At 41.9% G+C, this 15,960-nt stretch overlaps 1 protein-coding gene and 1 long non-coding RNA gene across 2 annotated transcripts in view; both read right to left on the bottom strand.

The window, feature by feature from the left end:
* Nucleotides 1-5,669: 5,669 nt before the first annotated feature.
* LOC147084991 (uncharacterized) lies at nt 5,670-13,169 on the bottom strand. The gene is made up of 3 exons (XR_015075881.1): nt 12,997-13,169; nt 11,505-11,608; nt 5,670-8,306 (listed from the first exon to the last, which is right to left on the bottom strand). It is a non-coding gene; the product is annotated as an uncharacterized LOC147084991 (long non-coding RNA).
* Nucleotides 13,170-13,445: 276 nt separating this feature from the next.
* The window catches only part of LOC147084990 (Fc receptor-like protein 5), a 29,868-nt gene continuing 27,353 nt past the window's right edge, over nt 13,446-15,960 (bottom strand). The window contains exon 6 of the mRNA XM_085979397.1: nt 13,446-13,555. Coding sequence (XP_085835523.1) covers nt 13,446-13,555 — 110 coding nt within the window. The remainder of the gene's footprint in view (nt 13,556-15,960) is intronic.

Here is a 15,960-nt window from a genome sequence, read left to right as displayed (position 1 = left end):
GGCCAAGCATTTGGAAACAGAAAACTTTTGTCGCGCCTCAGACCACAGGAATCACACTACTAAGGCAATGTCTGTTGCTGCAAACTTTGAAATTATAATTGCAAAAGGGTCAATGATCAATGCAGATGTCTCTGTATTTCATTGTTTAACATGTAGAACTTGGGGCTTTAGTCGAGCAAGGATTCAATCGGGTGAATGTTTCCAGTATTCAGTTTGGCCAATTATTTTCAGAAACATGGGGACCATTATAAGCACAAGAACAAAGACATTAAGAAAACATCATCACTAAAGATCTACCGCATTAAGCAGTGGAACAAGTTGTGGCTAACATGGTCCCACAACCAATGTCAAGTTATTAAAATAGATGAGGTTCTGGTAAATGAGTCAGTGGTACATTAAAGATGCAAACCCTTTTGTTCCTGTTTTCTGCTCTTGTGGTCCAGTGGTTAACAAGACAACTGAGCGCTGACATCAGCAGCCCACAGGAATGCAACCTCAATGACATGTGACCATAAAGAGTCACTTCTGTCTAAGTTCCAGTAAATTGCATCATACATTAATATTGAAGATCCACAATTATAAATTTCCCTGTGAAAAAATCTTTAATCCGTCAGTTTAGTTCAAGTAAAATCATAGTAAATGTTATCTCTTCAGCATTGTTAACTCTAGGTTAGGCAGCAGATATTAATCGTGCCTGAAATTCAAAGTGGTGCCCGGTTAAGACATTGCTGTATGTTGTTCTCCCTTACACCAGTAATTAAAAAGAAATCATAGTGATTACGCATAGGCGAGTTGAATAAAACTACTAATGTTCTCTCTCACTCTGCCTCGCTCTGTTGCTATCTGTGTGTCTCTGGCTCTGCCTCTCTCTCTTTCGCTCTCTCTCTCTCTCTGTGAATCTTCAGCCCACCGCCGCCCTAAATGTTTGACTTCTTTTTGTCTGTCTCTCGCTCTCTCTGTCTCTCCCTCGCCGATTCTCTCTCTATCTGTCACACTTTCCCGGTCTTCATATGTTTGCCTGTATATATCTCGGTCTCACTCTCTCTCTGACTTGCCTTATGTCAGTGGCACTGTCTGCATGTCACTCTCTGTTGCTCTCACTCTGTCTATTTGACTCTCTCTTTCTCTCTCATTGGCTATCTGTGTCACTGCATGTTGTTTCATTCTACCTGTGTCTCTCTCTGCGTCTGTACCTCTTTGTCTCTCCCTCGTGTTTTCTCTCTCTCTGCCTCTTTCGGTGCGTCTCTCTCTCTATGTCATCTGTGTTTATGTCTTGCTCTATCTCTTTGACTCTGTCGCTCTCGTTTGTCCATCTTCCTCTTTTATTCTGATTCATTGACAACCACTCTCTCTCTCCATTTGACTCTCTCTCTGACTCAGCCTCTCTCTGCATGTTTCAGTACCTGTGTGTGTGTGTGTGTGTTTGTTTGCAAGTTTCTCCCTCTCTATCTCTCTGTAAATCTATCTATCTCCCTGTCTCTCTATAGCAGATGGTAAACAAGAAGCCAGCCTGTGCCACACAAAATCATGAAGCAATGATATAGACCAAGGTTAACAGCTAGCCGCAGACACCAAGCATTGCAAAGCTCACCGCATTTATTAATAGCATTTAGTAAGAGTGAAATAACTGGGACAACGCTGACACTTGATATGGAGTTCATAAAAATGTTACTTCCTACTTATAAGCAAAACTACAAGAATTAGACATTTGAAAGCAGTTTCTGCAGGTGAGGCTAAATATTTGCTAATGTAATAAACAGTATGCTGTCTAGAAGCAATCTTAAGAGGGCTGCAACCTGTTATAGTAAAGTGGATATACTTAGATGAGCAGAAAGATCTTATTACCCTGACTTATCAAACTTAACATTGTTGCACTAAATTCAGATTAAAACTGAAACATAGAAATGACATTTCAACGCATTTTAAATAAATGTCTTACTTTCAGAAACTGTCAATATCAATTTTTGGGACGCTCCTTCTTACAGAATGAGCTTTATTAATCTGAAAATAGATCCGCGGTGAGTGACGCAGATTATCAAAGGCACTGGAAATATTTGAGATTCACTTACAGAAGATCAGAAGGCGACAGATGTGCTTCATTTCGAATGCGGGAGATCCGAGCAGCAGTCCCCCTCCCTCTGTGAAGACGCGCGCTTCGGATCAGCTGTTTTCAATTCTGTTCACCTGAAAAGTGAAATCATAGAATCACATTCAGCCGCTGACTCCGTTCGACTTCTTCAATACCAAATGCCCGCATGCGCAGATCCCGAGTCTGTACTTACGGGGAATGAGGAGACAGCGGCTGGATCGAGTTCCCCGGGAGCAGTCTGCAGCTGTGGAGCTCTGCCCATGCACCAGCCGACTGCACACTGAGATCAGCGTGTCTTCTGACCACATTGGAGAAAAGAAGAAGTTGAACTGGACATGATGACTGGTCCACCCTAATGCTGAAAAGTGAATTGAGCCCTGTCAGTTTAAAATAACTTATTATAAGAAGAGAGCAGTTGGAATACAGGCCGGAGAAATCTCTGGAAACTGTTATAAATATGATGTATTCTAACCGCCGCTTGTAATGTTTACACAGCGACTGGCCTGGTCTGTGGCCCCAAGCTGAAAGCACATTTTTTTTCACGGCCCAGGGAAGCGGTCACCCCAGCTATGTGTGTGTGTCCTGGCACAACAGTAGATTGGGAACAGAGGTTAAGAGCTGATCCCAGTGGGAACTGTGACCACTGAACGTGTTTCACTCTGGCAAATTTAACCATTAATTCCCTAAAGTTTAACCCAGTGTTTAACAAAGAGCTGATTCGAATCTCGGACTACTGAAACCTAAACACAGGCTTATCATATGTATCTTTTGGAGCTGTTCAATCTAGTCCCACTATCCGGCTCACTCGAAGTAAGCGTTAATGTTATTCTACCAGAACCAATAATCCAATTTTTTGCAACATTGCATTTTGATCAATTTAGCCATCTTACTGCAGACATACAAGGCAATGGAATATCTCACCCACTCAGTGCTGACTATGTGTTACAAAAATGTAACCATGCAAGTTGTTATTGCTGTGGTGTAACATTCTAATTACTGAGTATGAGTTGTATGAAACACTTAACCCTGTCAGTGTCACAATGGGCAGATGAATAAGCCTGTGACCATTCTCTGCAGGTAAATGAGTGAAACAATTGCACCCAAATACTAATTGTACCTACACTGTCCTACTGGTAGAGATCTATGATTAACTCCTTGATCGGTGTCTATATTCTACTACTGGTGCATGGCTATGGTTAATATGCATGCTGCCGATTGGTGCTGATCTATGTGTACTACCTATACTGTGCTACTGGTATTGGTTTATGATTAGTACTTTCAGTTCCCCCTATATACAGGACTGTGTAAAGTATGGCCACTGTCCTAATGGGACAGATCTGTTATTAGTAAATAAACTGCAAAATCGTTTAGATTCCTGTTTAGGACAAACACTATCCTACTGGTGTTGGTTTATGCTTAGTACTTATAATGACGTCTATCTACAGGACTATGATCAGTACCGACACAACCCTAATGGTACAGGTCTGTTATCAATACATAAATTGCAAAATTGTATTGTTTCTTGATTAGGACCAACACTAGCCTACAGGTACTGGTCTACAGTTAGTACCTGCACTGTCATACTGGTGCAAACATTTTATCAGTATGTTTGGAAGCCTACTGGTACAGACCTGTGAAAATTACCCACAATATCCTCTTTGCACAAGAATGTTATTAGTACCTACATTGGCTTGCTGGCACAGGACTGCCATTACAAAATGAATTACTGGGACTGATACATACGCTACTGATACAGGTCCTGAACTTAGCAGAACAACTCCGTTCAGTCCATAAGGAAGACCCCGAGTTTCTGGACGCCTGTCACGTTAATTCGATGCTCCACTCTCACTCTGACCCCTCCGCCCTCGGCCTCTTACACTGTTCCAATGAAGCTCAACATAAGCTCGAGGAACAGAACCTCATCTTTCGATAGGCACTTTACAGCCTTCTGGACTCAACATCGAGTTCAACAATTTCAGACCATAAACTCGGCCCATATTTTTTACCATCTGTTTTCTCTCTCTCACAGAGCTGCTGTCGATCAGTCAGCCATTGCCATTTACACTTCATCTAGAGCCATCTTTTATTACATAACTTGTCCCATTATCATCTCATTTTGCCTTTCACCATCATCCCTTTTGTCTGTTAAGCTCTCCTGCACAGACCTTCCTTTTTGTTCTTTCCTCCCCTCCCCCTCTCCCTGCCTCTACACTTGCTTAAAAACCTGTTCCAACTCCAGCTTTTTCCAGTTCTGATGAAGGGTCATCAACCTGAAACTTTAACTTTGTTTCTCACTCCACAGATGTTGCCTGACCTGCTGAGTATTTATAGCATTTTCTCTGGTTATTCCTGAACTTAGATTATGCCGTACACTACCTGAACCAGTACCGATCAGCTTTGAGTTTGAAAAACATTTAGAGTCAAGCTTCTGATGCTGTTTCAAGACTTCATTATCTATTGCAATATTCAGATCGAAATTTTTAATAGATCATTCGTTGTAAATAATTCAGTTGGGCAACACAGCAGAAATATCAAAAACAAAGACTTATACCTTTTAATAATATCAAGAAATTTACAAATTGTAATGTTACAAGGAGCGATTAATTGATTGCAGTATTTTGGATTATTCTGAGTTGCTAATTGAAAATCAGGTTACAGCAATAAAAATAAGCTCAGTTGTTTACTTAACAATGCAACTTACTAATTGGATGTCCGAAACGTGCTAATGAAAAGGAGAACTCTGAATACCGGTATCAAAGTGAAGCTGGTAACCAACACATTCGGTAATTACAGACAATCCTCCCACACCAGACTGCCAGTCATCAATAACTCTCCACTGATTACAATCACATATATAGACTTCCTTGATATATGTGTGTGTGGATTGACAATGCTGCCTGGTATAGAATATTTTATTCACCAATAAAAGGACTGCTTTGCACACATGTAAGGCCACGTGCAATATAGCCTAGTGATTTACGTTTACAGCATATCTCTAATCCAGCAGTATATTACCTTGTCTCAGAGTGTGCAAATCTCTTGGTGTGATTTTACATTACCCGATCAATATCGCTCACATAGTCACTTCCCCACACTATTAATCCTTTTCCCCAGGTGATTTAAAATTATTTGATTCCCTCAACACATCTCCTGCTCATATAGCCTATGAATGAAATAATATATCCAATCCGTCAGTTATCAAATCCTCCAATGGATGCTCGCTGATCAGAAGATCTAGCGTAAAATAGATGGAATACTCCGCCAACTCTGTCCACGCCAATCCGCATTGCAACTGACCAAGCTGTTAGCTCCATTATTTGGTCCAACATAAGGATTAGTGCATCTCTTTGCAACAGTCTGTCGATGAGAAATGACAGAAAATCATAGATTCTAGATGGGATGGAGATTTTTAATATAATGCTAGGATCCCATTTGTTGAGTATTTGTTTCAACAGTCTATTCTCAATAAATCATATCTCCTTGGAGTCAGTCTGTTTGACCGTAGGTTACATTAACTATTCCCAAGTGTTTAGTTGATCATTACAATATTCAATTTTATCTACGTCTTGAACAGTGTCTTCATTCCGTATTTGTTGGTTACATATCTGCTCTGAACCCAGTGTCCAACGACAATCAGTGACACCCTCTCCAAGAATCTGAAGATTGACATTACCTGCAAATTGTAGTTTTTTTGGCTTGTCAAATCATTATTTTCGAAGTGATAAGAGGTTTGTCACAGACTACCAACAATCCCCAATGGTGGTCAGCCCCACGTTAGTTTCTGCATCAAAACAGTGACCATCAGCCTTTCTGCCAACCTTACCACAGTCGCAGCCAATCTTCCTGCAGTCATTGAACGTCCCACTGAGTTTGGTTAATGCACCAACATTGTCCCTTCCTGCTGTTTCTCTATTAATTCCTGCTCTCATTCTGGCATCAACCCTGCTCCTTGCTAGTTCTCAAATTATACGTCCTTTGTCTGAGTTTTTGAAAGTTTTGAAAGGCTCATTCCCATCCAAAAGGCAAGTTGTTCAAATTATCTCCCAGTTAAGTGGATAAGTCTACAACTATATCCCTGATCAGACTGGCTGTGAATCATTACTTCAGCTACTCTCCTAAACATTACTAGAACATCAGTTAATTAGCAACTGTCTCAATAGTCATATTTACTTTGTTTACCCAGTTTCGCTATTCTGTATTAAAAGTAACATGTTAAGTAATTTTTTAGGAACCAAAGGACGATTAGCTATGTACCTTTGAGTCGATTAAGTGTAGAATTTAATAGCATTGGTCCACACTGTAAACTACAGTCTATTAGCGAATCATCAGTACACCTTTTCATGAAATCACAAAATACTGTCCTCACGAGGCTTTCCTCAAATCACTCAAAATTCCACGTGTCAAGCTCCAATATTGACTGCCTCAGTCTGTGGGGAAACTATTATACTGTGAATTAGTAACAGCAAACGTATTCAGTCTGTGAGCAGCTATTAAAAATGACCAAGGTTCTTTCTATTCACAATTCATTAGTGCTGCCTGCACTTAGGTTGTCATCCATCTATCATTATCAGTAAATTACGTGACCATATCTGATATGCTTTAAGTCAGGTACCGTACCTGGAGTAACTGTGGCAGCCTTATCATCTACAATAAAAGATGCCCTTCCCATCACTTTAAGTGAGCCAAGGCACGGGTGTTACATGACAGTTCACAACCCAATTGCATCACATGTTGTATCTTGTTCAATATCTCCAATACGGCAACTCCCAATATGCTTTGTTTTTGCAATCCTCACACTTCTACAACCTTTCAACCATTGACACGTACATATAGTACTTTTTTCAAAAACAAGCATTTCCTCTCATTCGTGTTTAGCCTCTTTCGATAACCAATTGATAATCTACTTAGTTCTCTTATAATTAGAAGCTACATGTCCTCTTATAATTAGAAGATTCATGTTTCGGATCAGTGACAATATTCCCTTCCTAACACATTGGTTCCACCTGCCATTGGGAAGCAGAATTGGCTAAGTATTTCATTCTTCTGTCAGTAACAGGGAACGTGAACTGTCTTCAAACGGGTTACTTTTACACTGCTGATGACGTATGTTGCAATTGGAAGGCCAATGAGTTTTACATTTGGAAGAGCCCACTTTGGTCCAAATCAGCTAATCAGTATTCTCCGAATTCCACATGAAATGTTCAGACATTTAGACACTGAATGAAGGAGTCCAGCAGAGAAATATTCCACTTACAATTAAACATTCAGCTGTCAAAAGGCAGCACAAAGGTTACATTCATCCAATCGGTTCTTACCTGAAACTAACGTTGCCCAAACCCAACTGATCAGGGGCTGAAATGATACACTCAAGTTAAAATCAGCCAATCAGTGTGCTCCGACGTCAATATGTTATATTCAAGGAAACACGACACTGAAAGTAATTATCCAGCAGATAATTATTCACGTAAGAAATATCCAGTAAGCTTCAGAAAGAATCAGGCTTATACATTAAACTATCCAGACCCTAATCAAATTGGCCAGCAGCTGAAAAGATACCCCCAAGTTAAAAGGTTCACCCAAATTATATGCAGCTAATTCGTAACAATACGAAAATTCCAGGCGAAATCAGTCAATCAGTCCCAAATCATCTGGGAGCTAAGTAGTTAATTATATGTTGTTACAAGGGAAATGTCCAAGTGATGGAAACTCGTTTAGGTCCAAATGAAAATATTCCGGTGACAGTCAGGAAGCCAGTGTATCAAAGGTTTCAATAGATCATTGGCCTTGCGGCATCTACATCCGGAAACAGAAGCTGAAGTTATTCGAGATGAGCGCCTTATTCTCTGTGATGAGGAATCAACAGCTGTATACAACAGAGAGAAGGAATCATGGCCTAGAAATTGGTCCCAGACGGTGGCGAAAAACGGGCGGTAATGGATCGGCCGCCCATTATACACAGCGCCGGATATTCGGTTCGATTGTCTGCAATACACCTGCATATCACGGGCGACCAATCTGATATCACCCACTTTGCGCCACCGCCCGAGATGTATTTCTAGCCCACCCGGTGAAGAAATATCTCCTGATGTTTTTGGAGATTACTGTAGACTCCGAGCAGCTGCATTGTTCTCCAGCTCCAGGCCCTCCTGTTCCCTTCCAATTGTAGATGGTTAAAGGCGACATTCGCCAGGTAATCGTCAGAAGCTTCAGAGGTTCTCTGAAAAGAAATTGACATTCCATCAATAAAATAATCTCAATGATATTGCACATTTTAATGACCTTTCTGTTACGCGGTCGATAAAGTCTCACACGGAAATAATTGTCAGAACAAATATAAAGTGTAACGAAGTGACTTCAACCGACAGGAATAACAGTTTTGTTTCGGTCAGTCGAGAGGTGGTGAAGCAGTAAAACCATCTCAGCTCTTGCGAGTTTCCAAGTAAAATAACATAAACAACTGCATAATTGAACTTTCTGTTTTCTCGATGTAATGCAAACTTTCACGCTTTAGAGATCAATCAGACTTACCTAAGTTTAGCAAGCAACAGGTGTGCATAAGATACTGCTGTAACTTTAGCGATTAGAGGCAGATATTATAGATTATAGATTATAGATTAGGGATAGAAATGGAGATGGAGACAATGATAGTGATAGAGATAGAGATAGATACAGATCGATATATCAGTTGACATAGATATAGAAAGGGGCAAAGGCAGAGACATGATTAACATGGATAGAAAAATGGAGATCCGATAGAGATCGACTTGAGGTACAGATAGAGACACTTGATAAATGGTGTGCATAATTAAACACGAGGATATAGATATATATAGAGAGAGACTGGGACGGACATACAGATAGCAGAGATCGTGATAGAGGTATAAATGGTTAGAGATAGAGGAAGAGGGAGAGATAAATGTAAATAAAGAGTTAGACAGTGGTATATAGCTAGAGAGATAGAGAAGAAATTATATAGAGATTGAGTGAGTGATGCGTCTAGAATCAGAGAATGTGATATACTTAGAGATTCAAATAGGAGAGATAGAGTTAGAGGTAGATACAGAAATATTGTAGAGCAAGAGGCAGACATTGAGATTGAGATAGATGTAGATCTAGAGATAGACATGGAGGTGGAGCTAAAACACAAGAAAGTCTTGCATTTATGTAGCGTCTTTCATGACCACCGTACGTCTCAAATTGCAGCCAATGAAGTACCTTTGAAGTGCAGTCACTGTTGTAATATAGGAAAAATTGAAGCCAATCTGTGTACCGCAAGCACCCACAAGCAGCAATGTGATAATGGACAGATAATCCGTTCTTGATATGTTGATTGAGGGATAAATATTAGACAGAACACCAGGAATAACTCCCCTGATCTTCTTCAAAATAGTGCCATGGGATCTTTTATGCAGATCTGAGAGAGCAGACGGGGCCTCGGTTTATTTTCTTATCCGAAAGATGGCACCTCTGACAGGGCAGCAGTCCCTCAGCACTGCACTGCAGTCTAAGCCTAGATTTTTGTGCTCAAGTCTCTGGAGTGGTAGAGGGAGATAAAGATATCAATCACCATTGATAGTGAGAGGCAAAGAGGCAGAGAGAGGATTGAGATGGAAATAAAGTTGGGGATACTGATAGAGAATGAACTGGAGACAGCGACATTGATAGACATTAATGAATGCATAATGATACAAATATAGTTTTACTTATATATATATTTCGAGACAGAAACTTTGATAGAATTAGAGATGTGGAGATAGAGATAGAAATAGATGTAGATAGATACATAGAGATATATATGGATAGAGATATAGATACTCATAGAAACAGAGAAGATAGGAGCAGGAGTATGCCATTCGGCCCCTCGAGCCTGCTCCATGATTCAATGTGATCATGGCGGATCATTCAAATTCAGTACCCAGTCCCTGCTTTCTCCCCTTTTCCCTAGATTCCATTAGCCTTAAGAAATATATCCAACTCATTCTTGAATATATTTAATGAATTGGCCTCTACTGCCTTCCGCGGTAGAGAATTCCAAAGGTTCACCACTCTCTGGGTGAAGAAATTCCTCCTCATTTCTGTCCTAAATGGCTTACCCCTTATCCTTCGACTGTGACCCCTGGTTCTGGACTCCTCGACCATCGGGAACATCCTTCCTGCATCTAATCCGTCCAGTTCTGTCAGAATTCTATAAGTTTCAATGAGATCCCCTCTCAGTCTTCTAAACTCCAGTGAGTATAAGACCAATCGGCCCAACATCTCCTCATACGTCATTCCTGCCATCCCAGGTATCAGCCTGGTGAATCTTCGCTGAAATCCTTCAATGGCAAGGACATCCTTCCTCAGATAAGGCGACCAAAACTGCACACAATACACAAGATGTGGTCTCACCAAGGCCATGTACATCTGCAGCAAGACGCTACGAAGGCCAACATACCACTTGCCTTCTTAACCGCCTGCTGCACCTTCATGCTTACCTTCAGCGACTGGTTCACAACGAAACCCAGGTCTCGTTGCACGTCCCCTCCTCCCAATCTATTGCCATTCAGATAATAATCTGCCTTCCTGTTTTTGACACCAAACTGGAGAAACTCGCATTTATCCACGTTATATTGCATCTACCATGATTCTGCCCAATCACCCAACCTGTCGAAGTGATCCTGGAGTTTCTCAGCATCCTCCTCACAGCATACGCGCCCACCCAGATTTGTGTTATCTGCAAACTTGGAGAAATTACATCCAGTTCCCTCGTCTAGATCATTAATTGTGAATAGCTGTGGTCCTAGGACCGATCCCTGCGGTACCCCACTAGTCACTGCCTGCCACTCGGAAAAATATCCGTTTATTCCAACTCTTTGCTTTCTGTTTGCCAACCAGTTCCCTATCCAAGTCAATACCTGTCCCTCAATCCCATGTGCCTTAATTTAAACGCTAATCTCTTATGAGAGCGACTGGAATATACATAGTGATAGTGAAAGGGGAAATAGAGACAGATGTAGATCTAGAGCTCGATCTAGAGCTAAAGATGCATAAATAGAGCTAGACACAGAATTGGGGATAGTGATAAACATGGAGCTCGAGATAGACGGAGACATAGAGACCAGACATAGACATAGACAGAGACATTGAGGCATAGTTAGAGATATAGATACTTAATATCCAGGCAGTGAAGCAGAAAATCTAATGCTTGATTGTGCTGAGTGTATGTGGATAAAGAATTCTAATTTCTATGCGACTTTTCCTAATGTCTCGTTAAAACTTCGGTAAAATCTCGGTGGTAACCTCACAGAAAGAATCATCTCTCTGGAGCTTATGCTGAACTTCGGCTGAAGTGAAAACCGTAATGGAGAGATCTCCCAATGGACAAGTTACTCCGAACAATCAACGATTCATCGCATGCATTTCAGGTTGAGCTTACCAGTGATCTGGGCTGATCCTACACCAGTATACTTGGAATTGTCCGCAGATTTCACTTCAGTCCAGGGTCGTGCTCTATTTCCAGATGCCTCCTTTAGTGCAAACCTGCTCTCAGAGATTGAAGTTTAACAGTAATCACCAATAACGGAAATATCACTTCCAATTAGGATGAAATACTAGACTTATTGTCAAAGCTCAGCATACAGTTTACAAGAGACATCTTTCAAATTGCAAGGCCGCATCAATTTGACAAGTTGAAGAAGCTCAAGGTAGACAGGTGCCCAAGCTCTGGCACTTTCGTCCCAAGAGATCTGAAGCTGTTGGTCTGGATATTATGATCCCTAACGGTGGGTACGCGCTGTGTAAACACCCGTAGGGACAGCGGAAATGCTGGTTTCAGGCATGCACTGAAAACCGGCATTTCCAATCTGTCAAGAATGTTCTTAACAGATCCTCCAGCTGCCCGGGAGAAGGGCCTCTGCGGGCGGATAGTTCCGCTTTTTGGAGACCCTCCACCTGCAGAAAACCTGTGGCAGGTCTGCTTTTACAAGGAAAAGAGTTCAAAGTTATTTAAAAAAATGTAAACATTTTCACTGATTTATCATTTAAAAATACTTTTATAAAGCTGTTTATTTTTAGCAGTGTAAAAAACATTTTTCAGTAAATAAAATTTTTGTTTAAAGTACTTAATTTATTGTAATTTCAAGTCATTTTAAAATTGTAATAAATATGTATTTAAACTTTTACTATGTTTTTGGGGTGATCTCCATTCATATATTTGACAGGTCTTCCTGTCAAGTGTATGAAGGGAGATTCCCTTCTTTGCTTGGCTCCCCATGGTCCAAGTGATCCCTGGGACTCTGTGAACTACCTGCGCCACTGGGTTCCGTGGGCCCTGTGCATTTGGCATTTCATGAGGCCCAGGAGCAGAAGCGTGTGCGTCCCCGGAGTCCTCAGGTTAGGGCAGAGATTTTTCCAGATCGACGACCTCCGCCCACGGGAGGCCTGCAAATGGAAAATATGGGACATTGTCTCAGTAGATCCTGAATGACCTCACTCATACTGACAAGAGGTCACTAAACTTGGCTCACGGGGGTAGAAATTGATCCATTATGACAGCGCAAAATAGGCGATAGCGAATTGGCTGCCCTCCCGATCTGACTGCAATGGAACTGCAAATCAGGCTCTGCATGTAACGGGGGCTGATCCGATCAGATACCGCCCATTTTGCGCGATCGCCCAGGTCAAATTTGTAGTTGACAGCATATTATTGAATTCCACTGAAATCAAAGGAATCAAAAATAAGGCACTTTCTATAACAGGTGTTTGATTCATAATGCCAGGCTTAATCTCAATGTAATTTAAAAATCTACCCCACAGAGTTTTACCTCTTAGAAGCATTAACCGCATTTACTTCAGCTATAAAGAGACTCAGAATTTTCATCAATATAATTACACCTGATTACTGTAAAAAAATAAATGCTCGGACTTACCCACGCGGTTGTGAAATTCTTGAGGAATTGTCTGGATAAAATAGCAAGAGACCTAATTCAGCAAGTTGTACAGTAAATATTGTTGGGTTTGCTTAATCGCAAACATTTTCATTCATCTGAATCGTAAACATTTGCAAACACTTGCACTTGAATGAATTATTAATATAGCAACAATAAATAAGGAGGTCTTTATGATATTACCAAAATGGCATTACAAATCCCTGGGGCGACTTTGCCTCCTTCACACTAACCACGAGTGATACTGCCCCTTATATTTCTGCCCCTCGCCCAGATGCATCTCGATTCTGAACAGCACAAAGGGGAAATAATGCCTTAAGCGACAGAGTTCACCCCAAAATTAAGCTCCTGCCTGTTTTGATCTCAACTGAATACAGAAGACAATGAATCCCTTCCCGTGATTATACAGCTAATCACCTGCCTGTACAACATTACTCACCTTGTTTCTTGTTGGGAAGGTTGACAAAAACCAGTGCAATCAGGGCAGTGACAAGAAAAAGTGTAAGAACTGAGGCTCTGATCGCGGTTTTGTGAATCTGCACTGGAATCAAATAAACATACCCATGAATAACATAATACTGTTTCTATCAATACAGATTCAACCTCTCAACATATGCAGCAATAAAGTTACATGTTACACATGCACAGAACTGACTCCCTTCATCCCCGCCTCTGCATATTCATACTGAAACTCTCATCCACGGCGTTGCCATCTCTCCGTTTGACTTTAACAATCCCTTCCTATCTGGACTGGTAACGGCTCCCTCTTCAAACTCCAAATGATCCAAACGTTCCTGTTTTGCACTAAATCTTACTCACCTACTGTACCCATATAGCTCTCCATCCGCCAATGTAACAAACTTCAATTCATGTTCCTCGTGTTCATCCTATTTCTGAAAATACCCCTCCAAATTTAACTAATACCACTGATTATCAGTTAGTTATCCTCAGTGGACATTGTAGTGTAATTCAATAATGAAGCAGTCCATGCCCGCATGCATCAAGACCTGGATGAATTCAGGCTTGAGGTGATAAGTGGCAGGTAACATTCGCACCACACAAGGGGACCATCCTACTCTCTTTGACTTGCTCCTGCTTTGTACTGACTGCTAGTCAAAAAGAGAATTTCTGCACTGTCTTAGTGTGCTTATCGAATTAGCTGGCTCTGCAATTTAAACAGGAGGCGGCCATTTGACCCTTTTTTTCTCTGCCAGTTACTTGCTGATGGAACTCAAAAACGAATTCCTTTGGCTTACCCTCACTCAGAGCCATATATTTTCCTTCGGTCACGTGAAGAAGAGAGTGCTTGAAGATCAGGACCTCAAAACCAGCACCAACCTCATGGTCTACAGAGCAGTAATGATACCCACCCTCCTGTATGCTTCAGAGACATGGGCCATGTACAGCAGGCACCTCAAAGCAGCTGAGAGGTACCAGCAACACAGACTCCGCAAGATCCTGCAAATCCATTGGCAGGATAGGTGCACCAACGTCAGTGTTCTCGCTCAGGCCAACATCCCCAGCATCGAAGCTTTGACCACGCTCGATCAGCTTCGATGGATGGGTCACATTGTCCACATGCCCGATACGAGACACCCAAATCAAGTGCTCTACCCGGAGCTCTGGCATGGCAAGAGAGCCCCAGGTGAGCAGAGGAAACGCTTTAAGGAAACCTTCAAAGCCTGCTTGAAAAAGTGCAACATCCCCACCGACACCTGGGAGTCCCTGGCCCAAGACCAGAGCACAAAGTGGAGGAGAAGCATACGGGAAGGCGCCAAACACCTCGAGTCTCTTTGCCGGAAGTAAGCGGAAGCCAAGCTCAAACAGCGGAAGGAGCGCACGTGAAACCAAGCAGCCCACCCGACCGCCCCTTCAACCACTGTCTGACCCACCTTTGACAGAGACTGTAGGCCCCGCATGGGACTGATCAGTCACCTGATAATTAATTTAGTTGCGAAAGCACGTCATCCTCTTTTCCGATGGACTGCCTAAGAAGAAGATATTTTCGAATTTATTCTTTACGATCACTGTCTCCACCACTACTACTTCTGGCAAATCTTTCCATACTCCTGCAATCGTCTAAATAAGGAACGTTCTTCTAACATCTATACTCCCGCTATTAGTGAAAAATTTATTTTCTTGTGCCCTCCATACTGACTTCCCAGCCAGATCAATTAGCCTTTCACTATTTACCCACATTTAACGTGCAAAATTATCTTTAATAAATTAACCCTCAATCTTGTTTACGCCACTAGAGTTAGTCACAGTAGCTCAAGAATCTCCTGATAAGTAACGTTTTCCATCCCTACAGTCATCCTGGTCGATCAACGCTGTGGCGATATAGAGCCTCCTAGTTTGCCAAGATGGGAACTTCAGCTGAAATGACACTTCATCCGGCGTTTAGCGAAATACGCCATCTTGGTAAAGGACCTGAAGCTTGCACGAGGAATGACGGACCAGAGGGCCCTGAAGGGGCTGATTGCCAGTCAAATTGCATGCCAGCGCGCCTTGAGGAGGCTGAACGGCAGGTGGTGGCTATCGGTTGACTGACCGCCCTCTCCTAACAGTGACCAGCTGATTGGAGGTAAACAATTCATTGCAGAGGTTTCCGAGCGCTACTTAAACATTATCGGGGCAGAAAATCATCTAGGGCGGTGTGGCAAAATGGGCGGTAGTGGACCAGCCGCCCGTTCGACATAGCGCCTGGTATTCTGTTCCATTGACTGCAGTGGACTGCACTGTAATGGAGAAACTCCCTGTTGGTGACTGCCGTGTTGCCACAGAGATGTTGGCCACGATAGAACAGCTAATTTATGGGCGGCGTGTCACTTTGGGACTTGAAAATTAATGGCATCCTGTCTCCAATAGCAACAATACAAGTGTTCAATCCGGGAATGCAAGATGGGCAGCTCACTGGGACTGGGATAAGACAATTTTATGAATAAG

This window comes from Somniosus microcephalus, unplaced genomic scaffold (genome assembly GCF_052327205.1).
Source record: "Somniosus microcephalus isolate GS21.2 unplaced genomic scaffold, FLI_Smic_1.0 unresolved_chr9, whole genome shotgun sequence".
NCBI lineage: Eukaryota > Metazoa > Chordata > Chondrichthyes > Squaliformes > Somniosidae > Somniosus > Somniosus microcephalus.
This window is presented reverse-complemented; position numbering and strand designations above follow the sequence as displayed.